Source organism: Oryx dammah, unplaced genomic scaffold (assembly GCF_014754425.2).
Source record: "Oryx dammah isolate SB20612 unplaced genomic scaffold, SCBI_Odam_1.1 HiC_scaffold_14, whole genome shotgun sequence".
NCBI classification, from domain to species: domain Eukaryota; kingdom Metazoa; phylum Chordata; class Mammalia; order Artiodactyla; family Bovidae; genus Oryx; species Oryx dammah.
The window spans coordinates 40,578,009-40,605,884 of record NW_024070198.1 but is presented as its reverse complement, the minus strand read 5'-3'; the positions used below and the strand labels follow the sequence as shown (position 1 = coordinate 40,605,884).

The 27,876-nt window shown below is 38.5% G+C and overlaps 1 protein-coding gene across 4 annotated transcripts in view; it reads left to right on the top strand.

Moving 5' to 3' along the window:
- The window catches only part of ATE1 (arginyltransferase 1), a 165,213-nt gene that overhangs the window by 36,368 nt on the left and 100,969 nt on the right, over nucleotides 1-27,876 (top strand). For all 4 annotated transcript variants that reach the window (XM_040254903.1, XM_040254905.1, XM_040254906.1 and 1 more), the window contains exon 8: nucleotides 8,433-8,465. In XM_040254903.1, the coding sequence (XP_040110837.1) occupies nucleotides 8,433-8,465 (33 nt within the window). The remainder of the gene's footprint in view (nucleotides 1-8,432; nucleotides 8,466-27,876) is intronic.

Below are 27,876 nucleotides of genomic sequence, written 5' to 3'. Positions count from 1 at the left end.
TGGACTTGAGCGTTAGTCCCTTCACCATTCCAAAGTGCTAAATATTACAAGGATCCCCTTAAGAGATATTATTGGCTGGGGACCATGACTCTTAATTAAAGTAGGGGGAAAGAGCCATTGACTCATTGATAGTTTATATTAGATTTTTCAGACACTAAACAGCCATGCTGAATATTTTCAGTAAGCATTTCTACTAAGTATAGATGGGGAAAAACGGTTCAGAGCTGGAAGTATAGATGGGGAAAAACGGTTCAGAGCTGGCAGTGACCAGTGTTTCTTAGAATAAGTTTTGTGGAATATTGGTTCTGTGAAATGGTAATAAATGTTACATGAAATTAAAAACCAACCAACAAACAGAACTCTGGGTATGTAATTTTGCAAAGCACAAGATTAAATGAAGCTGGACGGTTTTTTGTTTTTCCAGCTATATTGGGATACAGTATAGTTTTTCATTTGATGGCCGGGATTCTCAGGGCCTGTAATTGGTCTGTATATCTTGTACTTCTTTCTGTAAGATGAAGAAGGGGAGGTGAGACAGCAATAGTATGCAGCGTTTCTCAAACATATTTGGCCACGGAGTCATTTTTTAGAACTTGGCATGCCAGAGGACACCATCGGTGAAGGTGATTAGGCTGAAATCGTTTTGTGGATAGAAAACTAAGACAGATAATTTAAGTACTCTAGTAGCTAGAGCTAGTAAGATTCCAGACTAATTCTTAGATCACTGTTCTTTCTGTCAGAAAAAAAAAAATGTAATGGCTCAGAAGACATAGGTTTAAATATGTTAGACTGTAAATAAGGCTTTCATTGTCATCTTTTAAGATTTACTGAAGCTTCATGTCCTGTCCAAGGTTCTAGGTCTAACCAGAAACGGCAGTACAGGTGGTCATGTCTTTCAGCTGCATTGCTCACAAACGGAATAGGTGAATTTGCAGAATTACCTAAATCTGCTCTTTTTACTGGAGAAGGCAATGGCACCCCACTCCAGTACTCTTGCCTGGAAAATCCCATGAATGGAGGAGCCTGGTGGGCTGCAGTCCATGGGGTCGCTAAGAGTTGGACACGACTGAGTGATGTCACTTTCACTTTTCACTTTCATGCATTGGAGAAAGAAATGGCAACCCACTCCAGTGTTCTTGCCTGGAGAATCCCAGGGACGGGGGAGCCTGGTGGACTGCCGTCTATGGGGTCGCACAGAGTCGGACACGACTGAAGCGACTCAGCAGCAGCAGCAGCAGCAGCTCTTTTTACTCCCCACTAAAATTAGGATAAACAGGGTCTTAGTTCTCAAGCCTTAGTTTTGACTTCCTATTATGTACAGATTTAATTTTCATTCTGTTGATGACTTCTTAAATGGGGTGGGGAGAGAGTTTAGCTTATTATAATTGACTCTTAATTAAAGCTTCCATATTCCTGATAGAAAAACTTTAATATTTTACATTTTGTATGATTTAGCTTGCTTGTTATAAAATTTTAAAGAAATATCTCATTAGATCATAGCCTAATATGGTCAGACTTCTTTTTTAAGAATTAGCCATGACTGAGCACAGCACAGCACACCATGTACCAGGGCGACAGGCCAAGAAACAGGAGCAGCAGAAGTGTTTTGCTAATGCAAGAAAATTCTGGATGATTTGTGGGAGCAGCTTTAAGATTCAGAATTCCACTTCGACAGATAGGCACACCTCACTGATATTCTTTGGTTTAGGGGAAAAACCGTGGCTTACCTTATAAAATATGCTGTTTGCTGCTGCTTCTTTATATAGGAACTTAACATGATTCTTATTACACAGAAAAAGGCATTTCAGGAAGATATTAGCTTAAATTACTTATGTGTTGGATATTTAACATTATAAAGATAAATAGTTGATTATATTAATAGTTTTCCTGGGCTATTCTGGCAAAATTAATAGTGTGTATTCTTCTTTTTATTCCTCCACTCCTCTCTGCCCCCCAAAACTGACATTGTTAATAACAAGTCTTGGAAAAAGAAAGAATTTACTAATTGTAAGTGACAGGAGGTTTAACTGCAATTTTGTGTGCTTGGAAAACTGTTTAGAAAATTTTGGTAAGCATTAAGTGCTTCTCTGAAGGGAGTGAGGTGTTATGAGATAGGCTGCTGATGGTTAATAGAATAATGGTACTAGGAGTGGTGAGTGGGAATGCTGCAAGAGAAGCAAGGTTAGTGAGTGACTTTGTAGCGATAGTATTGATCTGTATGTATCCCTTTCCTCTTTTTATTTTTTCTAGTTTTATTGAAAAATAAAAATAATTGACATAGAGCTGTATAAGTTTAAGATGTACAGTGTAACGATTTGACTGACACCATGAACTGATGATCTTAATAAGTTTAGTAAGCATCCATCATCTCATTTAAGAAATCAAAAAACTTTTTTTCCTTACAGTGAGAACTCTTAGGATTTACTGTTAAAAACTTTCATATATAGCACAGCAGTGTTAATTATGTTTATCATGCTGTGTGTATAACTCTCGTATTTAATTATCTTAGAACTAGAAGTTTGTACTTTTGGACTGCCTTTATCCAGTTTTCCTTCCCCCTACTGCTGCCTGTGGAAATCTGATTTCTTTTTCTATGAGTTTTTGTTTTTGAAGTATAACTCTTCTACAAGGCTATGTTAGTTCCTGTTACACAACATGTGATTTGATATTTCTGTGCATTTTAGAATGATCACCGTGATAATTGTCATTATGATCTGTCACCATACAGAAGTGTTGCGCTGTTACTGACTGTATTCCACATACTGTACACCTCATACCTGTGACTCATTTATTCTGCAACTGGAAGTTTGTACCTCTTAATTTCCCTCAGCTAATTCTCTCCCCCCTCACCCTCTTCCCCTCTGGCAACCACTTGTTTGTTCTCTGTGTCTATAACTTTTCCTGTTTAATCATTTGTTTTGTTCTTTAAGTTCCAACTATGAGTGAAATCCTACTGTATTTTTCTTTCTCTGACTTCTTTCATTTATCATAATATCCTCTAGGTCTATCCATTTGTTGCAAATGGCAAGATTTCATTTTAATTAATTAAGTAATTGTTTAAGGCCACATGACTTGTAGGATCTCAGATTGAAAGATTGAAAGGGATCAGAAGATTCCATTTTTTATGGCTAAGTGATATTCCATTGTGTGAGGACTTACCTGGTGGTGTAGTAGTTAAGACTCCACGCTTCCACTGTAGGGGGTGCAGGTTCAATCCCTGATCAGAGAATTCAGATATCCCAGATGCTGTGTGGAAAAGAAAGTTCCATTTAGAGAGAGAGAGAGAGAGAGAGAGAGTGTGTGTGTATGTGTGTGTGTGTGTGTGTGTCTACGTGTACTACATGGCCGTGGGCATTTAGGTTGCTTTTGTTTCTTAGGCATTATAAATAATACTGCTGTGAGCATATGGGTGCATATATCTTTTTGAATTAGTGCTTTCATATTCTTTGGTTAGATACATGGGAATGGGATTGTTTGATCATACAGTACATCTATTTTTAATTGTTTGAGGAATCTCTATACTGCTTTCCATAGTGGCTGTGCCAGTTTACATTCCTACCAATAGTGCACCTGGGTTTCCTTTTTCCACATTCTTGCCAGTACTTGTTTGTTGTCTTTTTGGTAATAACCATTTTAACAGGTGTGAGGTTGCTGCCTCATTGTGGTTTTGATTTGCATTTCTCTGATGATAAGTAATGTTGAGCATCTCTTCATGTGCCTGTTGGCCATCTGTATATCTTCTTTGGAAAATGTCTAGTCAGTTCCTCTGCCCATTTCTTAATCCAGGTGTTTGTTTTTTTGATGTTGAGTTGTATATTTTGGATAATAACCCTGTACCAGACACATCGTTTGCAAATATCTTCTCCTATTCAGTAGATAACCTTTTCATTATGTTGATAATTTCCTTCTCTGTGCACAATGGTTTTTTAGTTTGAAGTAGTCATATTTGTTTATTTTCGCTTTTATGTCCCTTGCCTGAAGAGACATCCCCCCAAATATTACTAAGACTGATGTCAAAGACTTCTTGCCTCTGTTTTCTTCCAGAATTTTGTGGTTTCACATCTTACATTTAAATTGAAATCTTTACATGGAGAAGAGACTTGTGGTTGCCAAGGAAGAAGAAGGGTGGGGGGAAAAGATTGGGAGTTTGGAATTAGCAGGTGCAAACTATTTTATATGAATGGGTAAACAATAGGGTTAGCCTACTGTGTTGCACAGAGAACTGTGCTCAATATCCTGTGATAAACCATTGTGGGAAAGAGTATGAAAAAGAATTTATATATATATGTATGACTGAGTCACTTTGCTGTACAACAGAAATTAATACAACAGTGTAAATCAACTGTACTTCAATAAATTTTTTTTAAAAAACAAATTTAAGTCTTTAATGCATTTAAAGTTTACTTTTGTGCTTGATGTGAGAGAGTAGTCCGGTTTGATTCTTTTTCATTTAGCTGTCCAGTTTTCCCAACACCATTTATTGAGGAGACTGTCTTTCCCCCATTGTGTGTTCTTGCCTCCTTTGTTGTAGCTTTATCTTTAATTTTTGCCGTTTTAAGTATGGTGTGTCTTGTGTGTGATCTTTCCGTTGATCCTGTTTGGGCTGTCTGTGCTTCCTGGACTTAGATGTCTGGTTCCTCTTACAGGTTAGGGAAGCTTTCAGCTGTTGATTGTATGTGTATGCTCTCTACCCTTTGTCTCTCTCTCCTCCTCCTGGGACCCCTGCACATGAAAATGTTAATACCTGGAATGCTGCATGAGGTCTCTTAAGCTGTCCTCATTTCTTTTTTCTTTTTTAAAAATTGATTGATTGATTGACTTTTGGCTGCACTGGGTCTTTGTTGCTGCGTGCGGCTTTCTCTGGTTTCCTGGGCTCAGTAGTTGGCGCCTCGCACTCTATAATGTGGGCTCAGTAGTTGAGGCGCACGGGCTTAGTTGCTCCACGGCACGTGGGATCTTCCCAGACGGAGCAGGGATGGCGAACCTGTGTCTCTTGCATTGGCAGACGGATTCTTAACCACTGGGCCACCAGGGAAGTCCTTACTCTTTTTTTCTGTTTACCTTCTGTGATTTCCAGTTTACCGTCCAGCTTGCCGATCTCTTCCTCTCTGTCATCTAATCTACTGTTGATGCCTGGTAGTGTTATTGTTTATTTTAGTTATTGTATTCTTCATCTCTGTTTAGTTCTTTTCTGTATTTGACATTTTCTCCTTGTTAAAAACATATGACTTCTCACTCTGTTCATCCGTTCTGTCCCAGGTTCTTTGAGCATATTTAGGATCATCACCTTGACCTCTTTATCAGATAGATGGCCTGTCTCCACTTCACTTTGTTCTTCTTCTAGGGTTTTATCTTATTCCTTTATTTGAAACGTATTCCTCTGTCACCTAATTTGCTATCTTTGTTTCTGTGTATTTGGTAGGGTGGCCACATATTCTTCCTCTCTCAGGTATAGCAAGGGAGACACCCTTACAAATGGAGATTGCCATTGCCAATGTATAATAAATATTTTCTTGCAAAGAGGCAACTCCTACTTGGTTTTCAGAGTTTTCTCCAGTCTGCTATATCTTAAAAATAACAAGCTTAAATAATATTCCAAACAGACACATTTTGGGGTGGCAGATTCTGCTCCCCTTACATTATAACTGGCTCTGTTTTCAGAGACGTTTACATTCACAGCAAAATTGAACCATTTTTGATACTGATCTAACTTCCTGGTATTTGTTAAAAAGGTGTCTATTTTCGTTATCAATTTTAGTGTATATACAAAATATACTTTACAAATTATATCTGCCTTTTTATGATTGTTGTTTTTCAAAGTATTACCTTCTTTTCTACTAAGTATATTATGTGTCATTCATTACGAATGAATTTACTAAATATTAGTAATTAACTGGGAAAATAGCAATGGGTTTTTCTGGTGCACTAAAGTAGGTGAAGCATTTTCATCCTTTCTCACATCCTGTGAATAGGATGGTGAATGTGTGCCTTGTGATTTGTTATTCTGTTTATACAGCCTTGCTGATTGAGAAATTTATATATTTCATGTTTTGGCAGCATCATACAGGAAAAGAATTTTTAGGTCTGTTTTGAAAAAAACTGACAGGAATGTTACATATATACATGACAAAGATGTAAATTATTTGAGTTTCAAGGAGACAGTAGTTTTCTTGGAGAGTATACGCTATTCTTTCGTTATTTAAAGTGACTTCTGTCAGACAAAAAATTAATCAGTCCAGTTGATCTAAGAAAGAAATAGAACCTTTTGTTCAATGAGCTAAAATGAGGATTATAACCTGGAAGCCATTCAGAAAGCTCCAAGAACTATTCTGCCTGTTGGAAGTCAAAACACAGTTATATAACTTTTATGACAGAGGGGCCTGTGCATTAAATGATACACAATCCAGATCTGCAGGTACAAAGTGATGGGTCGTGTGACCCCTTACAGGATCAAGAAGGAATGTTATCTGTGAAGCAGTTGTCTTGCTGGTGCTGGGAGGATGTTGCTCTTCATGGCTGAGCAGGTATTTCTGCTCATGGAGGAGGTGTGACGGATGCGTGATGCAGATGAACCGTGCATCTTAGAGGGGAGATAGGCCGAAGGGCATGGCACTGCTTTTTATGTTTAAGTTTTTCTTGTCTTCCCATAAAATATGAATTTTATTTTACACTTCCATCATAATTAATTCATTAATTACAACTGAACCAGAAATACTTTTAAATTCTAACTTTGTATAGTACAGTTAACAGGCACACACTGGAGAAAAGCGTGGAAACCCTATAGTAGCAACTTCCTCAACTTTAATATAAAAGCTCACTGTGCCTCATTTACCTCTGCTGTGAAAACTGGGTAGTCTTTCAGCTATCACTTTTTACTCTTGGGAGGAAGGGTAGAGATTATTTTATGCTGGGCTAATGTAAAAAGAATCCAAGACTATAAAGGTTGCAATTTAAATTTCATTAGAATTATGTCCTTCATATCAGCATTGTGAAAGTAAAAACTTTTGGTATATCTTGCACTTTCAGAAAGTTCTCTTTTAGCAGTTAACATAATTGAGTTGCATATTAATATCATTTAAATTAAGAGAAAAGCCAGAATAGTGCCTACATTTTATTATACCCTCTCATCTAAGGCCTAGACGATACTTCCTAGTTAATTATGTGGCTTTGGAGTACACTAGCAGCAATCATCTTTTAGGAATTTATTTGCTTTAGATTTGGAGGTAGGAAATGTCTGGTATGTTTTTTAAACTTTGTTATGAAAATTATAAACATTCATAAAGTAGAGAGACTTGTATAATGAATCCTCATATATTCATCTCCTGTCCTCACTAGTTTCATATAATGTCGCTTGTTTTATATGCACATTGCCCACCATAACTTGCCCTCCAACCCCCCATGCTTTTGAAGGAAATCTCAGACATCATGTAATTTCATAGAGAAATATTTCAGTATGTATCTCTAAAAGAGAATCAAAACATCTATATTCCCAGTGAGTACTAGCTAGCTCTGTTGTGGAGAGGAAGTTCAAGAGTGCTTGCTAACTGGCCTGCCATCACATTGTGTAGTTAATTTACATTTAGTAAGATCCAGAGTTTATATTATTTGGCTTTTTTATTATTATAATAAGTCTCAAAGGATTTGGAGTGTTGATTTTGTAAATAACATCTAAGAAAACATGATTACCATCATGAATATGTATAAAGGTATGTAACAGTCCTCATCTCAGAGCTAACCCGCAGTTTGCTTTGTCAGTTTTCAAGCTCCTCCCCAGTTCCAAAATTTGTTTCTTTATTTAAATGCTGAGAAACAGCATGTAACACTTAGTTTCAGATGAAATTTATAAGCCATAAATTTATAATTTGTGAAATTTATAAGTCAAAGAGAAGAGAGAAAAAATATGTGTATGAGGTTGAAAAAAGAGGAAGGGCAGAAAGGCCTGGGTTCTAGAGAAATAACTTCCCCTTTAGTTCACTATCACTTAACCAACCTGCTCTCTTGGTTTTGAGTTTTTAATTTCCCTCTGTTCTTGCTTTCCGTTTTGGTTTATATCTTTTTCTTCTCTGAAGTTAGGCATTTACCTAACTTTGCCTCTGGCATTTATATTGTTGATTCCTCCTTTATTACACAGGGATTGTTTTATTGCATAAGGGTTGTGACATAAAACTTTAAAAAATAAAATATTTAATGTGTTTTATTTGTTTTTATACAGATTTTGACAAATATTTAAACTCATGCTGTGGTCTAGATTGAGCTTTTCTGTGCTCTGTAAATGAATTATATAGTGTATGAAGCATTATATATATAGACATTTAGGTTCACTTGATGTGCTCTTTTGGAAAAATTTTGTAATAATTTTCCCTTTTTTGTGTGTTCTCTTTTGCTGCTCCTTTGTTGGATGAACCTGATTCTATTCGAATGTGATTCTACAGTTCACAAGATTCCTTTGCAGCTCACCTTTGGAGGTAAGAGGTTATTCATTGACCTTAATATTGCTATTGGTATCTTTTGTGAGGCATTTATTTGATAGTTTAGGAGTGATCATTTTGTCAGGATGTATATTCTTCAATACCATAACTGAGATGAATGCACACTGTTTTATAAGACTTCCAGTAGTTACAGAGCTATTCACCTTCACAACAGATCATTGCCCTCATTTTATCAGGTAGAGTGAAATCAGTCCATTTTACTTATTTATTTTATTTATTTATTTTTCACTGTGCTGAGTCTTCAGTGCTGTGCGGGTTTTCTCTAATTGTGGTGAGTAGGGGCTGCTCTCTGATTGCAGTGCTCGGGCTTCTCATTGCAGTGGCTTTTTTTGTTGCTGAGCACATGCTCTAGGTCTCACAGGTTTCAGTGATTGCGGCACATGGACTCAGGAGTTGAGGCACATGGACTCAGGAGTTGAGGCACATGGACTCAGCAGTTGCCACCCCCAGGCTCTAGAGCACAGGCCCAATAGTTGTGGTGCATGGGCTTAATTGCTCTGCAGTATGTGGGATCTTCCCAGATCAGGGATTGAACCTGTGTCTCCTGCACTGGCAGACAGAGTCTTTACCACTGAGCCATCACAGAAGCCCAGATCAATCTATTATAGAGCCTTGTTTTGTCTCCTTCCTCCCATAACGGTCTTACATTGACTTTATCCTCTGTAAACTGCCCTGGTGTTAAAGGGGAGCTGGAGAAGTCTGGGCAGAGGCTGTCAGCAAGGAGGTTTCAGTTAGTTTGAGAGAACTTTTTAAAATCTGTGAATTGGTTAGGGGAGAGCAAAGGACTTACTTGTATTGAGCTTCATTATAGCCCAGGTAGACTTCAAGGTACCCGACTCACTTTCTCCTCTAATTCTCATAATGGTTCTGCAATTTAGAACTGAAAATCCAGTGATAAAATTGTGAGATAACGAAAACTCTTAGATAATCAGAGAACCAGATATGGGTGTGAGCTGTGGTTGAAAAGGAATTAATTGGAGAAGATGGTGAGACTTTGGGAAAGGAGTCGGAGAGGGGAAGCAGCGGGGCACGTGGAGGGACACTGGACTCAGTACCAAACCGAGGTTCAGGCCAGGTCTTCATTTACTAGCCGCACAACCCGTGGACGTGGGAGCAGTTTACAAAGTGCTATTCAAGTCTTACTGATACTTGCGTTCTCCTCTCAGGCTGTGCCTTCGGCCTCGTGAGGTAAGACTGCCCCTGCCTTTCACTTGTCCTTCCTTTTGCCTCTGTTTACCTCACTCTGTGTTCCCTTCCCTGCCCCCAGCCTCTTCAGGTCACACCCTGCCTCAGGCCGAGCCTAGATGCTGTGTTGTCTGCGAGGCCCTCTGACTGCTCCACATAGAGGCAGTTGTTCCCTTCTCTGTTTCCATATTATATTCTCTGATTCTTGAAGCTCCTGTTGTTATGTGGTGTGGCCCGCCCTCCTGGTGGCCAGCTTGAGTGAGTTTCAGGGGAAGCGGAGCAGACTAGAGGCGTAGGACCATCCAGGTTTGGTTCCATTCTCTACTTCCAGCAACCAGGGGGAAACAAAGCTTGGAAAGATTCTGGGCTTTGAAATGAGAGATCCTTGGGTGACCCATGAACAAGTCATTTCATCTTTCAATTAATCTAAAAAATGGAGATAATACTTACAGGGTTATTAAAATGAAATGAGATAATGTGTGATAAACGCTAAGTGTAATACCTGTCACATAGAGTTTTAAATGAATTTTGGTGTAAAAGCAATAAAAGTTAAAACTGTATCATAAGAAACTTGAAGACAATATAAATTATATAGTCTACTCTTTAGTTGATAAAGTGCTTTCTAAACACAGAATGAGAAATATCACAAAGGAAAAGATGGAAAAATTTAATTTGATTTTGTAAAATCCATGATTTGGTTCATGAAAACATGCATAGTTAAAAGGCAGTTTGGGAAGGTGTCATAAAATTATTATTGTACTTAATATAATCTCTTAGAATCAGTTTTTAAGTATAATGTTGTCTTTTGACTGAGATGTACATCAGGGAAATCTTTAATGTCAAAACAAGGTCTAGTCTTAGATTAAAAAAAGGGACTGGCAGGAGCTTAGAAGAGATAATGTTGATAATGCTTAAGGCTGGACTCTCATTTAAGCAAGAGCTCAGAGGAGTTGCCAGGAATAGGAGTTTTGAGCAGAAGGCATTTGGGCTGGATGAATTTACCTACACAGGGAGTAAATGAGGAGGCTGGAGCTTGATGTCTGCCTCACTGGGACAAACTACCAGTTTGAAGATGTTACTGAACAATAGCAGAGATACTTTAAATAGTCCTCACTAGTAGATTTCTCTCAAATTTAAGCTTGGTAAGAGAGGGCCCTACTTCTCTTGCTTCCTTGTGTTTACATATATAGTTAAGTACTATTGATACACGGGCTTCCCAGGTGGTGCAGTGGTAAAGAACCCCCCTGCCAATGCAAGAGATGCGGATTTGATCCCTGGGTTGGGAAGATGCCCTGGAGTAGGAAATGGCAAGCCACTCCAATATTCTTGCCTGGAGAATTCCTTGGACAGAGGAGCCTGGGGGGGTGCTCCAGTCCATGGGGTCACGAAGAGTTGGACACGACTGAGGATGTACACACATTGATACGTAGGAAGCACTGAATATGTATTTGTTGTAGGAAGTGGGGGACCCCTTCCGGGGCCTGAAACTGGGCTCTTGTCTAACACTCGAAAATGCATTGTCCGAGGAGACACATGCGCTGACAAAGCAAGAGATTTTATTGGGAAAGGGCACCTGGGTGGAGAGCAGTAGGGTAAGGGAACCCAGGAGAACTGCTCGCCACAAGGCTTGCAGTCTCCAGTTTTATGATGATGGGATTAGTTGCTGGGTTGTCGTTAGCCAATCATTCTGACTCAGAGTCCTTCCTGGTGGTGCACGCCTTGTTCAGCCAAATGGATGCCAGAGAGAAGGATTCTTGGTCAGACATGGGGTGTCTCCTTTTGACCTTTTCCTAATTCTTCCAGTTGGTGGAGGCTTATTAGTTCCTTGTTCCTTACCAGGACCTCCTGTTGTAAAACAAGTTATGCAAATGGTTACTATGGTGCCTGGCCAGGGTGGACGGTTTCAATCAGTGTGCTTCCCCTAACATATTTGTTGAATGAATGAATGAATGAAGGAATAGGTAAGTAGGCACCGCGAAGGCTGAGAGTAGCAAGCTTTTCCGCATAATCTGGCAGATCTCAGGCCTGCCAGAGTACACACGTGTCAATATTTATGTCAATATGGTTAACAGTCTCTCTTCCCAGCTAGATTGTAGCTACTTAAGATCAAGATCTTTATTTTTTTCACCTTTGGATGATCTCAAGTATACATAGGATTTGGAATGGTACCAACCATACACCTAGATTTGTACCAAACAAATATTATAAAAATTACATATTATTCTGGTTAAATGCTGGGGAAGCTTTATGTAGAAGCTTCAGTCTTTGGTGAAAAGTAGAAAGGAGAGCAACATGATCAAAGTTTAGTGATAGTTTCTGTTCTTTTCTGTCTAATCTGCTTTCTCCATTTAATGATCTGGAGTTGTATTTTACCTTGACTAAATTGATCTTTTTTTCTTACTGGACTTACGGACATGGAAAAGGCAAAAGAAGCAAAATTGAAGATGACCAGTGTGCTTTCTTTTCTTGAAGCATTTGGGAAATACTTTACCTTTTTTTTTGAGAGCATTCTCTTGGTATTTTCTAGCTTGGAATTTCCCAGGGGCCACCTGATGGCCTAGTTAGTGACTGCTCCCCCCAAGTTTCCAGCAGTGCTGAGTTTAGGAATCTGTTCCTTTGCTGCAGCACAGAACCGGAGAGCCAAAACAAAGCCAAGGCAGAAGAATGCTGAGAATCTCTAAATGTTTAATTTTGCCATTAAGCTTATGCTTTAGCTGGAGAAGGAAAATTGCAAATATGGTTAATCCCCAAATACCTTATTTTGAATAAAGGAAAAATAGTTCAGTAGAGGCAGTAAAATACACAAGGTTTGCAGTTGAAAATGAAAGAGACTTTAAATTTCATTCTCTCCACAAAAACTACTATGAATGAACCATGTTCCTTTGTTGGAAGTCCTAAACAGTTAACTGCCACATGAATCTAACGAAATTGTCAGGTTATAGTAATCACATCAGTAATTTGATCTGCTGTCATTTGAATGGAGCCATGTGTGGAGAGTCAGTTACTTCCCTCTGTGGGGCTGACCCTTTTACATTCCTGTAAGCTGAAGACTAATAGAGCTCATTAAGCTTTATGGGAAAAGAGCTTTTATCACCTCGTCAAGTCAGGCAGCATATTTCCATTATATTCCTAATTTCGTGTGGCTCTGTAGCTGCTGATGTGCGTTCCCCTGCTAGGTTTACATGGCATCTCTCCCTTACAGACATTTTTATTGACATTTCCTAAGCCTGAATTACATTTGTGTGGCACCACCTACAGATGTCTTCAATTAAATGTAGGTAAATAAAAGGGATTATGTATCAGAGGCTGAGAGATTCTTGAAATTCTAAGTCAGACTTTGCCAGCCAGTCCAATAGGGTGCAGTCTCGCCGTCATCCTGAAGGTAGAGAACTACCGGAAGAGGCACTTGTAAGAAAAGTTAAGCCACGTGGGAATGTGGGTCACTTAGGATTCTCTTCAAGAATGTCCTATTTCTTCATTCCAGATAGCTTCAGATCTTCTTCGTTAGCAGTTATCATAATAATTTTTCCAGAAGTTAGCACCTGTAGTATATGGGGGTACCCTTGGGTTACTTTATTCTCACAGAATATCTATGCAGCAGTTATTTCCAGTTTCCTTATGAAGAAAATTGAACCTGGAGAGGTGGTTTAGTTGAGTTCAAGATCTACTAGTGACCAACAGCAATGTGTCTTATGAAGTGATGATAATATTATTTGAAGGAAAATAGTGAAAAATTTGAGATATGCCAGCGTGGCACTGTTGACATTTTGGGTTGGGTAAATCTTTTTTCTGGGCCCTGCCTTGTGCATTGTGTGATGCTCAGCAGCGTCTCTGGCCTTTACCCTAGAGATGCCAGTAGCACCCTCCCCTGAGTTGAAACAAAATGTCTCCAGACTTTGCTAAGTGTCCCTAGGGAATAAAATGACTCCCTGTTAAAAACTATTGCCCTAGAATAGTCTTAACAAAAAAAGAGCAAAGAGAGTTAATAATCCAATAGTGATAGTAGCAATGGTAACACGTTTTCAGTCTCCCAAAAGGTGAGAAAAAACACAGGTGAAAAAAAGGACAAGTGAGTTGAATAGAAAACAAATAGCAAACAGGTACACTTGTACCCAACCATAGCAGTTATCACAGTAAATGTTAGTGATCAAAACCAAAAGTCTGCTCTGTGGAAGTGCTTTATTTCTGTACGGTTGGAAACATGTATGCAGCCAGTGGTCATACATAGCCACTGTGCTCGTTAGGCGCTGATTTAAAAATTTTTTTAGATTTTATTTAACTTATGTAGCCACATGTGGCCATTGGCTATCCTATTGGGCAATACAGGTCTAAACATTCCATTTGAAAGGCAGAAAATCAGACTAGATAAAAGAAGAAAACGAAAATCCAACTTAAATATGAAAGCATGAGTAGGTTAAAAGGCCAGAGTAAACTATACCATGTAAATACTTATCATAGTAAATTATGATTATGTTATGTTAGGAGTGGCTATCTTCATACCTGACAAAATAGACTTCAGGGCGATGGCTCTTAGCAGAAGGAAAATGGACATTTCATAATGATAAAATGGTCAGTTCATCAAATGAGGACAGTAATCCAAAATGGGATACACTTGAAAACAGAACCTCAGAATACATGAAGCAAAAACTAATGGAACTGAAAAGAGAGGTAGTCACATTCATTGCTTATAATTGGAGACTTTAGAACAACTTTCTCAGTAACTGATAAGACAAATAGAAAATTACAAGCAATATAGAAGATTTGGACAAAATTATTAATACACTTCTACTTAATTGATACCTGTTGAAAGCTGTACCCAACAGTGAAAAAACACATATTTTTTCAAGTATATATAGGGAATATTCTCCAGGACAGATTATATGCTATAACATTATACACATCTCAGTAAATTTAAAGGGATTGAAATAATCTCTGTTCTAAGTGAAATTAAATTAGAATCAGTAACAGAAAGAACTGTTTTAGCTTAGCAATAATAAGGACAAGCAGCCTGGTTAAAAAACAGATTTGCCATGAAGACATATAAATCACTAATAAGCACATGAAAGGATGCTCACAATCCATTAGGGAAATGTAGATTAATGCCACAATGAGATACCGACATAAACTCACTGGGATGCCTGTCATCAGAAGACAACACCAAGTAATGGTGAGATGTGGAGAAATTGGAACCCTCAAACATTGCTGATGGGAATGTAAAATGTTTATATGGTGTAAACATTTGCCAGGATAGTATTGTGTATTGAAATAGATGGATGTTTTCCTTAACATTTAAATATTAACTAGTTGTACCCAATATTATGGGCTTCCCTGGTGGCTCAGAGGTTAAAGCATCTGCTTGCAATGTGGGAGACCTGGGTTCAATCCCTGAGTTGGGAAGATCCCCTGGAGAAGGAAATGGCAACCCACTCCAGTATTCTTGCCTGGAGAATCCTATGGATGGAGGAGCCTGGTGGGCTACAGTCCACGGGGTCGCAAAGAGTCAGACACCCAGTATTAAGTAATGTTAGACATTAGCATTTTTTTGGTAGTTCGCAGAAACAACTTTACAAATTTTTTTGAAGTTGGGAACTTCTTTGTTTCTTACTTGAAACTCTTGTACACTGGGGTCATATGTGTATATTAGGGTGTGTGTGTGTGCACATTTGTGTGCTGATTGCAGACTGCAGGTAGCGTGGGTCGGGATCTGGCTTTGTAGCCTGTGGTGACATTCATTCATTTTGCTGTCAGGAAAATAAAGGACCGTGAGAACCTAACCATCTTTTCACTCAGCATAATAGCATTGACCTCGGGATGGCTGTGGCAGGTATCATGATGTCACCAGTAATCAGATTTTGAAAGAGGGACTGGCTCTTACCTAAACTCAGTCCTGTAGAAGTGAAGGGAGCTTGCAGAGGTAGTAGCGGGGAGGGCGAGGTGGGCAGAAGGTTGAGTTACTAATCATGAGAAGAGAGTTCAAACAGCTTTACCATATGAAGAGGACATACCTAGCGTGGTAGCCAGAGAGCTGGCCTGAACTGGAGCGCTGTGGAGATAAGGATTGAACTGGTGAGTTGATACAGTGCTTGGGAGGACCAGCTGCTTTGAAGGAGCTGAGGCCAGGGCAGACAGGTAACTAAAGAGGGGCTGGACCTTCTCAAGAGAGTGGTTGTCAGTCTGCTGTTTGTTACTTACTAATCAGAAATGGAACACTTGAGCCTCCGGTCAAAAGTGGAAGGAAGAGTGAAGACGGCTGCTTTTCTAGTTACCTGGGTTGGGAAACAGTCTTGGAGTTTCCAGGGGCTGAACGCTACGCTTAGAATCAGAGGTTGAATAGGCAAGGGCGTGTTGGCTGAGGCAACAGTTAGAATTCTGAAGCCAAATCCCCCAAATCATTTGGATTGTAATTGATTGCTCTCCCTTTCAGTTGAGTCTGAGGACTGTTGGGCAGTTCTGTGTGGGGTACGGCTGCTGACAAAGATCCGATTGAACTGAAGACACCACTCCTTGCTCTCAGCTCTCTGCAGTAATGCTTGAACATCCATGTGGTAGTCAGAACAGTATTCCCCGGGCTTACAGTGGTACTCGGCAGATTTGGGTTGAGTTCAGAAATGAACTTATTCCTAGTTAGTCTCTGAATGTCACATCATAGTTGAATCAGTGGTAGCTGAAACTATATTTCTCAGTGAAATTATATCCACTGAAAGTCTTTGCCCAGAAACTGATCTCATGTGGAAAAAAAAAAAAAATTGATTCAGAGAATAAAAGAAAGCACACTAGAATGGAAAACCAGACATCAAATAGAAAAATGCTGCTAAGTTTTCCTTGTTACAGATTTTTCTGTATGGGATGTCAATTAGTTTAGGCCATCTAAGTTCCTTCAAGATATCTTGTTGCCAGGCAAGCCTTCCTTTAGCAATTAGTGGTATTCATCATTACTCTGAGCATCTTCAGTTGTGCTCACACTTAAGGTGATCTGCCTTGATGATTTTCATTACCTATTAGATGTGCATGAATGCTTCAGAAAATGTTTGAATGGTAAATCCTGGCGTGGATTAGTTTCCATGGGGATGTCAGTCTTGTTTGATGTTGGCAGTCATTGAGTTCTAAATAAAAATACCTGTTTGGGTTGTCACCATGGGATGTTTTTCTCTTCTGTAAGAAAGATTGGAAAAGCAGGGGTCTCAAATTGAGCTGACATTAAGTAAGTGCTCACACTAGGACAGTCATTCTTGTTTCTGGTGTGTTGTAGTACTCAATAAATACCGATAGATATGTAGAACTGAGAAGTTTGGGATCCTGTTACTTTTGAGCATTTAGATAGTGCCTCATAAATGTCTTTTTGTTTGATGATGAGGGCTGAAGTCTCTCAGTCGTGTTTGACTCTTTGCGACCCCATGGACTGTAGCCTACCAGGCTCCTCTGTCCATGAAAATGTAAAGGAAAATAAAAATAAAAGGAAATGTCGAACTAAACAATATATTCACATCTTAATTTTTATCTATTTGCTCTACAGTAAAAACAAAGAAATAAATTCCTTTTTTACTTCTGTCATATTTATTAAAAACATTTGCTGTAAATCTTTTCTCAGTTTCCTATGTTTAAAGTTCAAATTTTGGTAATTATAGTGTTCCTAGTTTGAAATTGTAAATGTTAGGGGAAACTTTTTTGCTTTCTTTGAAGCTTTTTAGTTCCTAAGATTTCGGTCATCAAGAAATATATTTCTTGACTCATACTTTGGTTTAGTAAATTGCTGAAGTATCTCCATTCATTATTTTGAACAGAACATGTTAATATATTTTGATTGTGTTTTAATGTGGTGTACCACATAAGCCGTGTCCACTGAGAAAAACACTGAACTGAAAGTTGGGAATTCCAGGTCCTTCTTAGTGTTCTCCTAAGTTGGCTGTGTGACCTTGGGCAAGTCTCTTAAGCGCCTTGACCCTCACTTTTTCACTTGCAAACTTAGGAAGAGTATCCCAGATGATGATGTCCTTCAAAAGTGAGTGAACTTAGCTAACATTTTAACATGTTTTATAGCTTCCTTTCAGGCTTGGGTAATTTAAACCGGGAAAATAAGAGAAACTTTCTGCAAACGACAGCTTGCTCTAGTCCTTCAGGTTTGGACTTCCACTGTCACTGTGCTTTTTTGTGCTCTGAAGCAAGTTGACATTTTACTTAGAACAGTTCCACCTGTTCTTTTTTTCCTATAAAAAATTCTCCTTACCTTGCATACACAGATGTTATTTCTCTTATTTTCGTCCTTAATATGGTCTCAACTATACATGTTCATTATATTTTTAATAAAGTGATAACTTCCATTTTGTAGAGAGGACTTGGGAGGTAGGAAATTGAGAATTACCTATTCTAGGTGAGCATTATAGAAGACTGAGACAGTGCAGAAATACAAATATCACAGTTTTCTTTCGCATCCCTTTTGTGGCAAAGATGAAGATGTTTATTGACATGACGACATGACCCAAAGATAGGACCATTCTGTAGCAATTGTTGTTGTTCAGTTGTCACTCAGTCATGTCCGACTCTTTGGGACCCCATGGACTGTCCTTCACCATCCTGGAGCTTGCTCAGACTCATGTCCATTGAGTCGGTGATGCCATCCAACCATCTCATCCTCTGTCATTGCCTTCTCCTCCTGCCCTCAATCTTTCTCAGCATCAGGGTGTTTTCTAATGAGTTGGCTCATGGCATCAGGTGACCGAAGTATTGGAGCTTCATCTTTAGCATCAGTCCTTCCAGTGAATATTCAGGATTGATTTCCTTTAGGATTGACTGGTTTGATTTCCTTGTAGTCCAAGGGACTCTCAAGAGTTGTCTCCAACACCATAGTTCAAAACCATCAATTCTTTGACGCTTAGCCTTCTTTATGGTTCAACTCTTACTTTCTTACACGACTATTGGAAAAACCATAGCTTTGACTAGATGGACCTACGAAATAAAAGTATATAAACTTAAAATTATGCACATTGATTTAGTGTTTGTTCTTACTTAGAAACTGCTGAGGCATCCAAAGGTTATTCATTAAATTTGTTGATTTACATTAATCCACATTTTAAAATTATATAAGTATCTTAGAAATTAAGACAGCACAAAACATAAAAATAATATTGGTTCTTCAACATTAACAGTCATTAGGGAAAAGCAAATCGAAACCACAAAGACATATCACCTTCACACCTATTAGGATGGCGGTTATCAAAAAAACAGACAATAATAAATACTGGCATGGATATGGAGAAATTGGAACCCTTGTGCATTGCTGGTGGGCATGTAAAATGGTACAGCCTCTATGGCAACGAGTATGGCGGTTTCTCAAAGAATTAAAAGTAGAATTACTGTGTCATCTAGCTAGTCCTCTTCTGGGTATATACACAAAAGAATTGAACGTAGGGACTCAAACAGTTATTGTATATCAGTGTTCATAGAAGCATTATTCATAACAGCCAAAAAGTATAAACAGCCCATGTGTCTATGGACAGATGAACGTATAAACAAAATATGATAAGTACACAGGAGTAAAATATTATTTATCCCTAAAAAGGGAGGAAATTTTGGCACATGCTGCAGTGTGGACAGACCTGGAGGACATGATGCCAAGTAAAATAATCCAGTCAAATTTACAGAGCTCCTCTAACTAAGAGATGCAACTGTATGATTTATTAATACTCTCTGGATATAGGAAAATGTTCTATGTACAACAGGAAGAAACAGCTTTTCTGATTTATAGATTCAAAACATATAGAGAGCTTTTAGCTTCAGTTCTGCAACTTCAGCTTCAGGTTAAAAATACAGAAACTCATTGGTTGAGTACTCAAAGAGTTGTTCTCTTTAACTGATTGAACTTATAAATACACAAAAACTAACAAACCAGATTCTCTGTCTTCTCTCATCCAGTAGAGAATAGATCTCATCATCCGTCCAACAGGAACTATGAACCAAAGTCAGCCATTGCTGCCAGTAATGGGGATAACTTACTAGTCATAAGACAAACAGAAGCACAGGCTTAGTAGAGAGAAAAAGAGAAACAGAGTAAAGTTAGATCGAACTCTTTTGCTGCACAGGAATCTCTTTGAGAGTCAAGAAAAGGCATGTTAGGTGTAAGGCACTGTGAGGGCACTTAAAAATTTACTTAGTTCCATCGGGTGAATTAGTGCACTTGAGCTTCTTGATGGATGGCCTCCAAAACTGTTAAACTATAATTTTCCAAAAGCTGAACTCATGATCTTCATGCAGTAGGGCATGAACACATATCAAATTTTAATTTGACTCATTAATTAATGCAGGAACCATTTAAGACATTAGAACTGATGCCAGGAGCATTTATGAAAATATTGATATATTTATATGTATATATATCTGATACATATCTGCAAACAGTTTAATAAAAGATTGAGATGAGATTGCTGAGTTAGATAAATACAACTGGTTATTGTATTATAAGGCATTAAATGGTAAACTTTTGGATTATTTGTTCCACTAGACAGAAGTCTGTAAGTTAACCTGTACTCCAACCAAATTGAAAAATAATTAATAGACAGTCAAGCCCAGAACCGCAGTGAAAGAACACCCAGTAATTTCTTTGACCTTTGTCAAATTTCACCTTTATATCATCTACCTCAATTTCTGGTGGTAATCTCAATAATCCCCTATTAACCACCTATTTAACACTTGCTGGTAATTCTTCAACCTTGGATTTTTAAAACTTTTTTGATTCTATATTAATATATGTTATTAAAAATAAGACTTTTAAAAATATAGATGATAAAAGAATAAGAAAAAAATCACTTAAACTCTCTACTGACAATATCAGATATTTTCCCCATCTTTAAAAGTTTTTGTGTGTGTCCTACAGAAATTTTTCATGTGCTTGGGATCATATCTCATTTTATGTTTTTTTTTTTTTTACTTAATTTGGAGAAATGTTGATAATGTTATTAAAAATCTCACTAAACATATTCTTAAATTGCTGCATAATAGTTCTTTATATGAATTACCATGATTATTTTATTTTATGATTTTATTTTAATCTGGCTCATTCTCCCCAGTTTAGAAGTGAATAGAAGTTGTTATGCTATCAATGTCATGGTCTTATTTAATATGTGCTGAATAAAGTTTTTAGGTTAGATGCTACTGAGTATTTTTTATTGAGATTACCACCAGAAATTGAGGTAGATGATATAAAGAGTACGTTTCTCTCTAAAGAATGGATAATCTTCACTGACTCAGGGATTCTGGTAAAATTAAGGCCTTTAGATGCTCACCTATCATAAAGTAGTGTAGTATATCCTAAGAGAGTTGTGTGAATAGGAAGACTGAATTAGTTCTTTCTAATCTGCAGGCTATAAAAATGATGTCATTTATATTAGTAAAATTTACTTTTATATATTTCCTTTGTGAACAGAGAAAATGTTTCTTAAAGTAGAATAACAAATACTGTTACATGAACTATTTCTTTTTTAAGGATCATTTAAACTTGGTTGTCTTTGGCTTGAAATATAGGTGATAATTGGAAATAATCAGCTTAGAATAAGCTTGCATAGACTAAAGTTTTTGGTGCAGCCCTGTTACAGAGTTGTTCTTCAGTTGCTAAGTTGTATAGAGTTAGCATTATTTGTTAAACGTACGTAAGATAATTTCATACTTGAAAGATTAATATAAAAAAATTTGGCTCCTAGAATATCAAATGGGCTATAAAACACTGATGGCTTCCTTGGTGGCTCAGTTGTAAAGAACCCGCCTGCCAAGCAGGACATGTGGGTTTGATCCCTGGGTCAGGAAGATCACCTGGAGAAGGAAATGGGGAAATGGCAACCCACTCCAATATTCTTGGCTGGAATCCCATGGACAGAGAGCCTGGTGATCTACAGTCCATGGGGTCACACAGAGTTGGATATGACAGCACACACACATGAACGTGAAACATTGATGTCTAATGTAATATCGGATCAGAGTAGGTTTAATTTGTGTTAACTGTCAGAATCAGCTAAGAAAAAGGCAAGGTAACTTCAGAATGCAAACAATTTTTTTTTTGCTGGTGGAGATTACAAGGAATATTGGTTAACTATTGATAATATTCCCAACTATTTCAAGGCTATAGTTGTCTTTTCAGCAGGGGGGATTTTGCCCAGGGAACAAAAACTCTTTGAAAGCAGATCTGTTCTAATGGAATGTTCCTTGGTGGGAACTTCATGTCCAGCCACCACATACTTTCTCAGAACTATCCCTTAAAATATCTTAATTTCAAATAGTTTGGAGATTAACTGGAAATAAGGTTGGAGTCTTTTCTCTAGGTAGACTGTCATTATATCTACTTACAGTACAGCTATGAAGTGAGAAGTGTGTTAGTTTTGGTAGCCATCTATAGTGTACTGATTGTCTCCAGAAAATTAAGAATTGGTTGCATTCAATTTGAAATTGCTTATGCAAAGCTGTGTGATGTATTAACCATGGGTACTGCTGTTTGCATTTTCCAAGGTAAATTTATTATTTTTAGTTTCTTATTTATAGACTATATTATTTCCAATTTCATTTTTGGGTCTTTTTAAGAAAGTATGTAAATTTTGACGTCATACTGGTTTAGCACACCTTTAAGTTTCTTTTTTTTTTTTTTTAAATTCTATTGAAATATCTCAGTTTCCTAGTTTATCCCTCTCCCAGGTAACCATTTTTCTACATCTGTGACTCTATTTCTGTTCTGTAAATAAGTTCATTTGAAACATTTTTTTTAATATTCCACATATAAGTGATATAATGATGCTTATTTTTCTCTGACTTACTTCACTCAGTATGACAGTCTCTAGAGCCATCCAGGTTGCTGAAAATGAAATTATTTCATTCTTTTTTTATGGCTGAGTAATATTCCATTGTGTACATGTACTGCATTTTTTTTTAATCCATTCCTCTGTTGATGGACATTAAAGTTGCTTCCACGTCCTGGCTGTTGTAAATAGTGTAGCAGTGAACTTCGGGGTGCACATATCTCTAAATTACTGGTTTTCTCTGAGTATATACCCAGAAGTGGGATTGCAGGATCATATGGTAGCTCTATTTTTAGTTTTCTTAAGGAACCTCTGTACTGTTCTCTGTAAATGGTTGTACTAGTTTACATTCCTGCCAACAGTATAGAAGGGTTACCTTTTCTTCACATCCTCTCCAGCATTTATTGTTTGTAGATTTTTCTATTTTTGGTAGACTTTTTTGATGATGGTCATTCTGACCAATGTGAGGTGATACCTCATTGTAGTTTTAATTTGTATTTCTCTAATAATTAATGATATTGAACATCTTTTCATGTGCTTTTTGGCCATTTGAATATCTTCATGAGTTTCTGTTCTTAAAATGAATCTGAAGATTATTTGTAGTGTTTCCTGAACTGTTAACAAAAAACAAAACAGTTGTAGGAATAAGTTATTTTCAAGCAGTTCAGTTCAGTGGCTCATTCGTGTCCGACTCTTTGCGACCCCATGAATCACAACACGCCAGGCCTCCTTGTCCATCATCAACACCCGGAGTCTACTCAAACTCATGTCCATCGAGTTGGTGATGCCATCCAGCCATCTCATCCTCTGTCATCCCCTTCTCCTCCTGCCCTCAATCCCTCCCAGTATCAGGGTCTTTTCTAGTGAGTCAGCTCTTCGCATGAGGTGGCCAGAGTATTGGAATTTCAGCTTCAGTATCAGTCCTTCCGATGAACACCCAGGACTGATCTCCTTCAGAATGGACTGGTTGGATTTCCTTGCGGTCCAGGGGACTCTCGAGTCTTCTCCAACACCACAGTTCCAAAGCATCAATTCTTTGGTGCTCAGTTTTCTTCACAGTCCAACTCTCACATCCATACATGACCACTGGAAAAACCATAGCCTTGACTAGATGGACCTTTGTTGGCAAAGTAATGTCTCTGCTTTTGAATATGCTATCTAGTTCGTCATAACTTTCTTTCAAGGAGTAAGCGTCTTTTAATTTCATGGCTGCAGTCACTATCTGCAGTGATTTTGGAGCCCCCCAAAATAAAGTCTGACACTGTTTCCACTGTTTCCCCATTTATTTCCCATGAAGTGATGGGACTGGATGCCATGATCTTCGTTTTCTGAATGTTGAGCTCTAAGCCAACTTTGTCACTCTCCTCTTTCACTTTCATCAAGAGGCTTTTGAGTTCCTCTTCACTTTCTGCCATAAGGGTGGTGTCATCTGCATATCTGAGGTTACTGATATTTCTCCCGGCAATCTTGATTCCAGCTTGTGCTTCTTCCAGTCCAGCATTTCTCATGGTGTACTCTGCGTATAAGTTAAATAAGCAGGGTGACAATATACAGCCTTGAGGTACTCCTTTTCCTATTTGGAACCAATCTGTTGTTCTATGTCCAGTTCTAACTGTTGGTTCCTGACCTGCATATAGGTTTCTCAGGAGGCAGGTCAGGTGGTCTGGTATTCCCATCTCTTTCAGAATTTTCCACAGTTTCTTGCGATCCACACAGTCAAAGGCTTTGGCATAGTCAATAAAGCAGAAATAGATGTTTTTCTGGAACTCTCTTGCTTTTTCGATGATCCAGCGGATGTTGGCAATTTGATCTCTGGTTCCTCTGCCTTTTCTAAAACCAGCTTGAACATCAGGAAGTTCATGGTTCACATATTGCTAAAGTCTGGCTTAGAGAATTTTGAGCATTACTTTACTAGCGTGTGAAATGAGTGCAATTGTGTGGTAGTTTGAGCATTCCTTGGCATTGCCTTTCTTTGGGACTGGAATGAAAACTGACTTTTTCCAGTCCTGTGGCCACTGCTGAGTTTTCCAAATTTGCTGGCATATTGAGTGCCGGACTTTCACAGCATGATCTTTTAGGATTTGAAACAGCTCAACTGGAATTCCATCACCTCCACTAGCTTTGTTCGTAGTGATGCTTTCTAAGGCCCACCTGACTTCACATTCCAGGATGTCTGGCTCTAGGTGAGTGATCACACCATCGTGATTATCTTGGTCATGAAGATCTTTCTTGTACAGTTCTTCTGTGTATTCTTACCACCTCTTCTTAATATCTTCTGCTTCTGTTAGGTCCATACCATTTCTGTCCTTTATCGAGCCCATCTTTGCAAGAAATGTTCCCTTGATAGCTCTAATTTTCTTGAAGATTCTAGTCTTTACCATTCTGTTACTTTCCTCTATTTCTTTGCATTGATCGCTGAGGAAGGCTCTCTTATCTCTCCTTGCTGTTCTTTGGAACTCTGCATTCAAATGGGAATGACTTTCCTTTTCTTCTTTGCTTTTTGCTTCTCTTCTTTTCACAGCTATTTTTAAGGCCTCCCCAGACAGCCATTTTGCTTTTTTGCATTTCTTTTCCATGGGGATGGTCTTGATCCCTGTCTCTGTACAGTGTCACGAACCTCAGTCCATAGTTCATCAGGCACTCTATCAGATCTAGTCCCTTAAATCTATTTCTCAGTTCCACTGTATAATCATAAGGGATTTGATTTAGGGATTTAGACCATACCTGATTGGTCTAGTGGATTTCCCTAGTTTCTTTAATTTAAATCTGAGTTTGGCAATAAAGAGTTTATGATCTGAGCCACAGTCACCTCCTGGTCTTGTTTTGGTTGACTGTATAGAGCTTCTCCATCTTTGGCTACAAAGAATATAATCAGCCTGATTTCAGTGTTGTCCATCTGGTGATGTCCATGTGTAGAGTTGTCTCTTGTGTTGTTGGAAGAGGGTGTTTGCTATGACCAGTACGTTCTCTTGGCAAAACTCTGTTAGCCTTTGCCCTGCTTCATTGTGTACTCCAAGGCCAAATTTGCCAGTTACTCCAGGTATTTCTTGACTTCCTACTTTTGCATTCCTGTCCCCTATAATGAAAAGGACATCTTTTTTGGGTGTTAGTTCTAAAAGGTCTTGTAGGTTTTCATAGAACCGTTCAACTTCAGCTTCTTCAGCATTACTGTTATTTTCAAGCAGTGCACTTTTAATCAGGTGCTTAATATGCTTACCTTGGGAAGCCTCAGTAAACTGTTGTTTAAAAAGTTCAGGACATCAGTTGGCAAATCACAGATCTGTATGTGAACAGGTGTGGTTGCAGTGTTACTTTTGGATGCTTTGGCAGGGAGGAGAACCCAGGTCCTGCCTTGCGTAGCACCTGAAGACGTCTGCTCTTCCAGTCTTTGAACCCCTGAGTCAGTCCTCCCAGTGCTGTTTCTAGTGCACATGAGTATGACTTCTCATTTGCCTGTTTCTTTAAGTTGTAACAGTGTCTGTTTTAAACATAACTGAGGCACATCGAAGCAGGTGGGTAAGGAGACAGGTGTACTTTATCAGCGTAAATATACATGCATTTTGGGAACCATTTAGCTGAAAGCCTGAGTTTGCCCATTAATATTGATGTCGTTCCTACAGAGCACCTTTGGTATTGTACTGCATAGCTCATTAATCACCGAAGCCATACCATCCTCCCCAACGTTTAAGTCGTGTTTTTTCTTTTGTATAGCTAGCCGTGAGCTTTATTGTTGTATTTTTCCTGTTATCAGCTAAATTCTTGAAATTGAGGAACTGCTAAAAATAACTTTGCTTATTCTTTCACTTATCTGAAACTGTGATAAACTGGGAGCATGAGAAAGATAAACTATTGCATATTGCTAATCACATTACTGAGCTGTTTGTAAGGAAATTGAAGACAGGTTCTGTTAGCTTGTATAAGTTTGCTATTCAATGAGTTACTGATGTAATTTCTTAGACACAATCTTTTAGGATGTGTCATTCAGACCCCTTAACGCTGACACCAAAACGTACTTAAATTTGCTCAGCCTGCAGAGTGTTTGTGCCTTGTCATTTATTTCTCACAGCTACCTTTGAAGGTGCCTAGTAGTATTCCTGTTTTATAATGCAGAAATGGATACTTTTAAAAGAAGTTATTGTCTTGCTAAGATAAAATAGCCAGAAATTGTACAGTGCGGGGAGTTAGGGCTCAAATTCAGGTATCTTGATTATGAATCCCGGAGTCAGTCACTATGGCCTGCTTCCTTTCTGTTTGCAGTCTACAGTTTATAGACTCCTTCTCCATCTGCATTTGAAAAGTATGAATGGGGACTTCCCTGGTGGCTCGGTGGCGAAGAATCTGCCTGCCAGTGCAAGAGGTGTGGGTTTGGTCCCTGGGTCAGGAAGATCCCCTGGAGGAGGAAATGGCAACCCACTCCAGTACTCTTGGAGAATCCCATGAACAGAGGAGCCTGCTGGGCTACAGTCCAGGGGGTTGCGAAGACCTGGACGTGACTGAGCACACAGGCATCTGCACAGGCTGTGCGGAAGTGTTGAATGGTGCCATTCCCCTAACTAGACTTTTTTTGGTTTTGGAAAATACAGTAATTCTTAAAGTATGTTTAATTAACATGTATTTGATTTATTGTTGTTTTAAGTGAATTAATAGGAACATATTTTTGGAACATATTTTAGTCTTTGTATTTAATACAGTAAGTGTATACAGACACAGTTCAATAAGTAAAAGTTCTCTTTGAGGCTGAGAAGTTTGTGCGTTGCTGAGTTCATGATGCTGTTTCATTGAGGCAGCACCGCCGTTACGTTCCCTTTCCCAAATAGTGTGTTTTCCTGCACGATCTGCCATTATCTCATCTGCTGGGTTTTCAAGAGTATTAACCATTAAAATGCCTTAACTAAGTAAGGGATTAAAGAAATGCAGAGATCCCAAGAATTGAAGTAGAATTCTCAAAACACTCAGTAGAGACCAGTCAGTGACTTGGGAGGCCTATCTAATACTGGGGGACTGAACCCCTTGGGGAGTTAATGGAAGGGACAGAATGATTTGGCTCTTTGTAACCTAGTGAAGGTAAAGGTGACAAATCTATGTTAGCTGATGGTTTAAATTTACAATAAAGATGATTTCTAGTTGCTACTCATTAACACGGCTGCACAGTGTGGCGCAGGAGCAGCCGAGAGGAGATATCCTATGTCCAAGGTCAGGAGTGCACAATTGCACCCATCTCACACGCTAGCAAAGTAATGCTCAAAATTCTCCAAGCCAGACTTCAGCAATATGTGAACTGTGAACTTCCAGATGTTCAAGCTGGTTTTAGAAAAGGCAGAGCAACCAGAGATTAAATTTCCAACATCCACTGGATCATCAAAAAAGCAAGAGAGTTCCAGAAGAACATCTATTTCTGCTTTATTGATTGTGCCAAAACCTTTGACTGT